General features: G+C 66.4%; 1 protein-coding gene across 1 annotated transcript; it reads right to left on the minus strand.

Annotated features, from left to right (window-relative positions):
• Nucleotides 1–11: 11 nt before the first annotated feature.
• On the minus strand, nt 12–8,114 carry LOC104916827 (cadherin EGF LAG seven-pass G-type receptor 2-like; the record flags this gene model as incomplete). Its single annotated transcript, XM_019611556.1, is given in 23 exon segments — nt 12–165; nt 265–341; nt 420–541; nt 627–749; nt 1,103–1,229; nt 1,344–1,420; nt 1,888–2,000; nt 2,086–2,260; nt 2,618–2,818; nt 3,323–3,449; nt 3,673–3,840; nt 4,092–4,251; nt 4,520–4,588; nt 4,591–4,662; nt 4,913–5,096; nt 5,644–5,853; nt 5,942–6,036; nt 6,377–6,478; nt 6,555–6,738; nt 6,809–6,929; nt 7,073–7,214; nt 7,445–7,616; nt 8,100–8,114. Coding segments are annotated over 23 exon segments (2,990 nt in total), but the record flags the coding sequence as incomplete, so codon positions are not given.
• Nucleotides 8,115–8,119: the final 5 nt, after the last annotated feature.

The raw sequence follows: 8,119 nt of genomic DNA on the forward strand, positions 1-8,119 counted from the left end.
CAGACCCCCGCTTACCGCTGGGTGTGGGCGGCTGCTCGGGCCGCAGCAGCGCATCCCAGGCGGTGCCGCCGGGTTCGTCGTCGCTGTCCGAGGAGTGCGTGGAGCCGTAGGAGCCGCTGGGATCCTCCTCCAGGGACAGGTCGCTGTCGGAATCGGTGTCGTGCTCTGCGTGCCGGGAGGGTGGGAAGGCAGAACTCAACGGGAGCCCCAGCGCTGCGCTCACCGCGAGCCCCGACGCGCTCATTTTGCGCTCATTGCGCTCACCGTGCTGCGCGTCCGCAGTGTCCAGGAGCCCCCCCTGCTCTGCCGGCACGCGGCCGCCGTTCAGCCCCGCGTCCTCCCTGCGAATGACAGCGGTGACATCCCGCCCCCAACCCCCGTCCCCTCCTCCAAAACCCGGCTGTGCTCCCACCCCGCACCTGCGCACGAAGGGGATGTAGCTGTGCTGGCTTTTGGCCGCGCTGTGCAGCGATCCCGTGGAGTCCCCGCAGGGAGCCTGGTACAGCCGGCCGGCCACGTACGTGGTGTCACAGCTGTACGCCTGCAGGGACGGGGACAGGGATGGGGACGGGGTGGCGGTGGGACCCCGCGGTGCCCCCCATCCCGTCCCACAGCCGTGTACTCACGGTGGTCAGCGTGGATTTGGTGGCCAACGCGGGGTCGGGGCTCTGTGCGCGGGCGCAGGCGGAGCGCAGGCAGTGCCGCACCTCCCGGCTCAGCACCACGCACACCAGGAAAAAGAGGGGGCCCTGGGGTGAGAGGGGAGAGAGGGTGGGTGAGGACCCCATTCGGGTGCCCCCCGTTGGCACCTCAGGTGGGTGAGGGACAATTGGTGGCACTGGGTGTCCCTTCATGGCACCTCAAAGCAGGCGAGGGTCACTGTGCCTATGGAAAGTCCCATGCTGACACCCCAAACTGGGTGAGGGTCCCCCAGTGCCCATGAGGTGTCCCCCATTGATACTCCAGATGGCTGAGGGATAACTGGTGGCCAGTGGGTGCCACCCCAAACCGTGTGAGGGTCCCGCTGTGCCCAATGGTTGCCCCCATGGGGCAGTGTGGGGCTTTGGGGGAATGGAAATATGCGGCTATGGGGTGGGGGTACCTGGAGGCAGTTGGAGATGGCGAAGAGGTAGTGGAAGAGGATGGCATCACTGTTGACGGCAAGCAGGGCGAGCAGCCAGGCCAGGCTGGGCAGCACCAGCACCACCAGTGCTGTCTGCAGCCCGGAGCTGGGGGGGATGGGGACGACAGTGTCAGCATCCCAAGACGTGGTGGGAGCAGTGCTGCACATGGGCACCTCTGCCGGCTGTGCTCCCTTCGTGTGTCCCTGCCAGCTCACTCACCTCGTGCCCTTCTTCTCGAAGCCCTGGGGGGTGGCACAGGACGCCCTGGCTGCCAGCACGAGGAAGAAGACACCAACCTACGGAGCAGGGAGTGAGGGAGGCCTGCCATGGGGCCCATAGCCCATATGTCCTTTGTGCCCCATAAGTTCCTTGTGCCTCATATATCCCATAGATCCCATATATCCCCCATATGCCCTTATGCCACATATATCCATACACTCCACATGTTGTCTATGGCCTATTTGTCCCCCACGTTCCACACATCCCATACACCACATGTCCCCCACGGCCAAATGTCCTCTATGCCCTATATGTTTTATAAACCCCAAATGCTCCCTATACACTCATACACTCTACATGTCCCATAATTCCCCCACTCCCCATTTTCCCTATACCGCCATACGTCCCCTCCCTATACCCCACGTATGTACTCTATACTCCATTTCTTCCCTACACCCCCACATACCCTATATACCCCATATATCCCCCACACTCCACGTGTCCCCTCTGCCCCATACGCCCCACGTATCCCCATCCTCCGCACCGCCACGGCACAGGCGCTGGGCCCGGCCAGGCTCCACACCAGGCTGTCATGGATGGAGAGCCAGCAGAAGTCAGGGTTCCCGTAGCCCTCGGGGTCCAGCCCCACAGCCAGCCCTACATAGCCACGCGTTGAGACGGGGCCTCATTGGCTGGGGGGGGGTACAGGGGGCGGGGCTAAGTGGGAAGGGGCGTGTCCTACCGGTGATGAAGGCGGGGAGCCCCCAGCCCAGCACGTGGTAGAAGCGCATGGGCCCACGGTCGACGTGCCGGGGTTCGGTGCGGCGCCGGTAGAGGTGCAGAGCCTCCAGCAGCGCCCAGCCCACGGCACTCAGGTGCAGGAACTGCAGCAGGATGGCCACCACCGTGCATGCCAGCTGCGGGGCGGGGGTCAGACAGGAACCGACCACCCAGGACCACACCCACAGAACCACGCCCCTCATAGCCCCGCCCACCCGAGGCCCTGCCCCCTTCAGCCACACCCACACGAAAGCCCCGTCTCATCAGAAAGCACCGCCCACCGCAACCTACACCCACCTTTAGCCCTGCCCCCATTTATACCCCCACCCCTTGTACAGGCACACCCCTGCTTAACACCTCCCACGACCCCACCCCATTTGACCCCACCCCATTTATCCCCACCCCATTTATCCCCACCCCATTTATCCCCACCCTCCCCCTTCCCCATCAGCTCTACCCCGGTTCGCCCCCTCCACCCCCCCGGCCTGCCCTACCGGCAGCTCAGCCTGGTTGATGCCCAGCAGGAAGACGAGCTGTGCCAGCAGCAGCGCGCAGGCGCCGTGCCGTCGGATGCTGTGACGGTTGGAGCTCAGCCCCCGCAGGGCGCTCAGCACCAGCACGGCCAGCAGCAGCCCCGCCAGCGCCACGCCCAGCGAGCCGTAGGTCAGCGCCGCCAGTGGGAGAATCTCCCCGTTCTGCCGGTACCGAATCGCTAAGCCACGCCTCCTCCCCCGGTACACACACGTGGTCATTGCCTCGTGACCCCGCCCACAGCGCCACATCCAATGGGGGAACGCCGCGCCCTGCCTGGCCACGCCCTCACCGAAGCCACGCCCACTTTGCCGACCTCGCTCCCATGTAAAGCTCCACCTACTTGTTGGCTCCGCCCCCATCCGGGTGCCCCGCCCACAGCATGACAGCCTATGGGGAGCCTCGTTCCCCGTTCGGCCACGCCCCTATGGAAAGCCCCGCCCATTTTCTGGTCCCACCCTATGACCACCCCCCACCTGGAAGCTCCGCCCAAGTGTTGGCTCCTCCCCATTCGGCCCCATTCACAAAACACCTCCCTTTCCACAAAGCCCCGCCCACTCACCTGCCCCCCCCCATTTTCCACAAGCCCCGCCTCCAGCACCCCACACCCAGTTACCACGTGCCATCCCAGCCCCCCCTGCCCCCACCCCACATCCCTCCGTCCCCACCTCGCGCCGGGAGATGTCCATGAGCACGGCGAAGCTCGTCATGTGGTTGCACTGGCAGCTGACGTGGCTCTGGTTCCGAAACACCACCTCACAGCCCCGCGCCGACCAGCCGCCCGCACCGCCTGCCCTGCAACCAACCGGGACACCCCACAGTGGGACACCCCATAATGGGACACCCTGCAATGGGACACCCCAACCAGGGATACCCTGCCATGGAACTGGGCTGCCCCTGCCACCCAAGTCACCATGAACAACGCTGTCCCCATCTCACAGTGCCCCTCATCCACACCTATGCCCCTATGCCCACCCCATGGAAATGCTGCCCCACCCCCGTCCCCATCGCGGCTCACAGCAATGAGTGATTCCAGAAGACGCAGATGGGTTTGGAGCGTTCCTGTGTTTCCAGCAGACGGAACTGCAGTGTGATGGGTTTCTCCAGCGCCCGCGGCGCCTGCCCTGCCGCAGCGTGCACACTGATGCTCACCACCGGCGTGTTGATGATGGGGCGTTTGGGCACCCTGGGGGGCAGCAGCTCATGGTTCCCATGGGGGCCGCACCTTCTGCAGGCAGCCACCCCCAATGCCTGGATCCACCTCCCACAGGCACCCTCATCCCCACATCCCAGCACCCATGGGGTCACTTGGCCACCTCCTGGGCCCCCACGTCCCAGCATCCCAATATCCCCTTGGCACCTTACGCTTGGCACCCGATGCTTGCCAACCCCCCCAGCCCTATGGACACCCCCTGTGCCCCACAGCCCCCCTGGCACCTGAGGCTGCGCTTGTCGGTGTCGTACTGCTCGGGCAGCAGCCCTGCCAGCGTGCGGTAGATGATGACGCTGGCGATGGCCTGGCCCTCGCTGGGCTCCGGGTGCCGCTTGTGCCGAGTCACCAGGGTCACCTCGTCCTCATCCTCGTCCCCTGCAGCCTCTTCATCCTCCTCTTCCTCCTCCATCTCCTGCTGCTGCTGCTGCTGCCCACCTGTGCTTGGCGATGCCTTTCCGTGCCCAGCAGCGGGGCCTGGGGTGGGAGGTGCTGGGAGCCTGATGCTCTCCTGGGTACACGCAGGTACCCCACAGCCCTCCTCCCAGCCCCACAGCCACGCTGAGGTCCCCAGCCCTACAACCCCAATAGGATCCCCTATAGCCCTGCCCACCCCACAGCTGTGGGGTGCCTCCCAACACCCCCCAGCACTCACGCCTGCCCTCAGGGGGCCGGAAGACGCTCTCAGGCAGAATGACGGTGGTCTCCAGGTCGGGGGGCTTCTCCCTCGCAGAGCCTCATAGCGTGGCAGCCGTGCGCCCGCGAAGCTGCCCTTGTCCAACCGCACCACTGACACCACTGCAGTGGCATCAGAGCGTCACCAACAGCCCCGGAACACACGTGAATGCACACACGCATCCTTGGGCACAGGCAGCACCCACAGTTCCGAGCACACACGAGGCTCAGGTCCCCAGGCGTGCACACACCAGCACCCAAATGTCCCACAAGCGCCCTGGGCACACAGGTGGGCACACAGTCACGTCCCCATGCACACACGTGGATCTCTGGGTGCACACACATCCCCAAGGACACGAACACCCCCGCTCACCGATGTTGGGGGTGACGATGGTGAAGGGGCTGAGGTAGGTCTGGCGCATGTTCTGTGCCAGGGCGCTGGCGTAGTCCTCAAAGTGCTTCAGGAGCCACGCCGTGCCGCCCTCCGTCTGCTGGATCAGCTCCCAGTGCCGCTTGTTGCTGGCGTCCAGCAGCGCGCTGCCCACCCGCAGCAGGTTCTGGAGATGGGCAGGGCTGTTCAGTGTCCCTCACCAGGACATCCTAAAGGATACGGGCCCACCCTGCACTGCTCCCTGGGCAGTGGGATGCAGAGGGGCACCCAGCACTCCCCACAGCCCCAGGCATCCCGACCCTACGGGGGCACCCATCTCCAACTGGCACCTGATGCACACCTATCACTGCGGCATCTGGGCTCCAGCCCTACACCTGGTGCCTTGGGGAGTGGGGCACAGAGGAGATCCCGTGGATTGCAGCCACCCCACAACCACTGGCGCCCACCACCCCAAAGCCTGGGCTCCATCCCCCAGAGCACGGGGCACAGAGGGGCACTCGGTTGGTCCCAGGCACCCCGACCCTGCTGGGTACCCATCTCCAACGGCCACCCTGGGGGTCACCGAGCGCGTGCCCATCATCTGTGCCCCTCCACCACCCCACGGCAGAGGGGACACCCGGGCACCGCGCACCCCCTCCATCACCGCGCCCATCACCAGCCCCCACCGCCCCGCTCCCGGCGCCCCACGGCGGGTCCCCCAGTTGGCCCCACACCTCGGTGAAGTGGACGTCCTGCGTGGCCGCCAAACGGAAGCCCCGCTGGGCGCTCTCGTGCTGCAGCAGCCGCGCCGCCAGCCGATAAGCCAGGCGCACATCGCTGCCGAAGTAGGCGGCCGTGTGCCGGGTGGCGTTGTGCAGCTGCAGCGCCACCCGCTGCGACTGCGCCGTGTCCAGCACCGACTCGTTGCGCACCAAGCGCTCCGCCTGCGGGGAGGAAAACCTCAGCGCGCCCGCGTCCCCCACGGCACTGCACGCTCCGCTCCACCCCACCCCCTAAGTTGGGGACACTCACGAAGCCTTTGAGGGCGGCGAAGGCCAACGAGGTGCAGTTGAAGAGGTTGGGGGGCAGCCAGCCCTTGTGCTCGTCGCAGTGACGCACCGCTGTGCCTGCGGGGATGGGGACAGCGGGGACACTGCAGGGACGCCGCTCGTCCCTACAGCTGTGGGCTCTTGTGTCATGGAGTGGCAGGAGGACAGCAGTGCAGAGCTCTGTGCCCCTCCTGTGCCCGTGGAGCACTCGGGGACAGGGCTGACTGTCACCACTCCCTGTCCCCCCTGTGCCCCTGGGGCGTGGGGTGGCGACGGGCAGCCCTTGTCCCCAGGTCCCCCCTGCACCCACAGGCACTTGGAGCACAGCGTGGCACCAGCCAGCTCTGTCCCAACATCCGTCACCAATGGGCACCACTTTGGTGGCATCGTGCAGCCCCGTCCCCACGTCCCCCCTTACCAATGGAGCCCTTGGGGCACGGGGCGGCGGCGGGCAGCCCAAAGCGTGTCCTCGGCCACCAGATGCTGGCCTCGATGGCACGGGGACAGCTGTCATAGTTGACTGCAGGAGGCAAAGAGTGCAGGCGTCAGGACCGGAGGACACCGGCACCGGGTGACACCGCGGTGCCATCACCCACCTTCACAGCCGCTGACCGTCACCTCGGCGAAGGGATTATCGCAGCGGTCGCAGTGCCGCCCGATGACGCCGGGCTTGCAGGGGCACTGCCCACTGGTGGCATCGCAGAGGCGCGACAGGGACCCGGTGGGGTAGCAGTCGCACAGCAGGCAGGTGTCACTGCCCGCCGGGCGGTAGTGGTTCTCCTGGGGGGGCACAGGGGGTCGGTGGGGCTGTGCCGGGTGGGGGCAGGTGGGGACGGTGGGGGGCACTCACCTTGCAGCGGCACTCGCCTGTCGTCTTGTTGCAGTCGGGGTCGAAGCCTTTGGTGACGTCGCAGCTGCAGGGGCCGCAGGTGGGGTGTCCCCACCAGCCCCGCGGGCACGGCTGGTCCACCCTGTGTGGGCAGCATGGCACAGCGTGGCACAGCACGGCACAAAGCAGTATGGCACGGCATGGCACACACGTTGTATGCAGCCAGTGCACAGCCCCACACCCTCCCCGTGTCCCCTCTGTCCTCACCGTGTCCCCTTCCCTCACCTGTGCTCGCAGTACGGCCCAAAGTAGCCCTGGGGACACTCGCAGGCGTAGCCATGGGGGGCACCTGCTCTGCGCACACAGCTGCCCCGGTGCTCACAGGGGTCGAGGGCGCAGGCACTGATGCAGCTGTCACCGAAGTAACCTGTGACACCGGGGGGTGGGGTGGGGGACACACTCAAGGTAGTGTCCCCAAGGGGTGGCCCCTCAGGCTGTGCCATCCCCAAGGCAGCCTGTCCCTTAGAGAGGGGTTAAGTCGGGGGCTGTGGGGTGGCAGTGCCAAGGCAGAGGTGACAGCCCTGGGGAGGACAGCATGGTAGGGACAGTGCCCGCAGGTGACAGCACTGGGGACACAGCGGTCCTGCTGGCACTCACCCGGGTGGCAGCTGCAGGAGAAGCTGTCCCAGTCGTCACTGCAGTAGCTGTGGGGTGGGCACGGCCCCGAGTCGCAGGGGTCGGGCAGAGAGCAGCCCCCCTCCACATTCACCCGTGCAGCTGTCGCCACCTCCAGTGTCACCGCGCTGCCCGTTGTCCCCACGCGCACACCCTGCGGCACCGCCCGGCACCGAGCATGTCCCCGTGTCACCGGGACCGTGCCCAGGCCCACGTCATGCCCCCATGTCCCCACGGTCCACGGCCAGACCCCCATGCCCACATCTCTGTGCCCATCCCCGTGGCACCGTGCCCTGTCCCCATACCTTGTGTGTGTCCCCACACCTCGTGCACATCCTCATACCCTGTGCCACCTTCCATGCCCACACCCCCATCCCACGTGCCCACCCCCATTGCACTGTGCCCACATCCCCATGCCCCGCTCCCTGTCCCCATCCCTTGTGGGCGTCCCCGTGCCCTGCGCCACGTTCCTGTGCCCATACCCACAGTACTGTGCCCACACTCCCATATCTTGCACATGTCCCCATTCCCTGTGACGCATCCGGTGTCCCTCTGCCCACCTCCACACCCCAGAGCGCCATCATGCCCACATCCCCATGCCACGTGCCACACCTCGCAGCCCATCCCATCCCCATACCTGCACACAGCCACGGAAGC

The sequence above is a fragment of the Meleagris gallopavo genome, unplaced genomic scaffold, assembly GCF_000146605.3.
Source record: "Meleagris gallopavo isolate NT-WF06-2002-E0010 breed Aviagen turkey brand Nicholas breeding stock unplaced genomic scaffold, Turkey_5.1 ChrUn_random_7180001948874, whole genome shotgun sequence".
Taxonomy (NCBI): domain Eukaryota; kingdom Metazoa; phylum Chordata; class Aves; order Galliformes; family Phasianidae; genus Meleagris; species Meleagris gallopavo.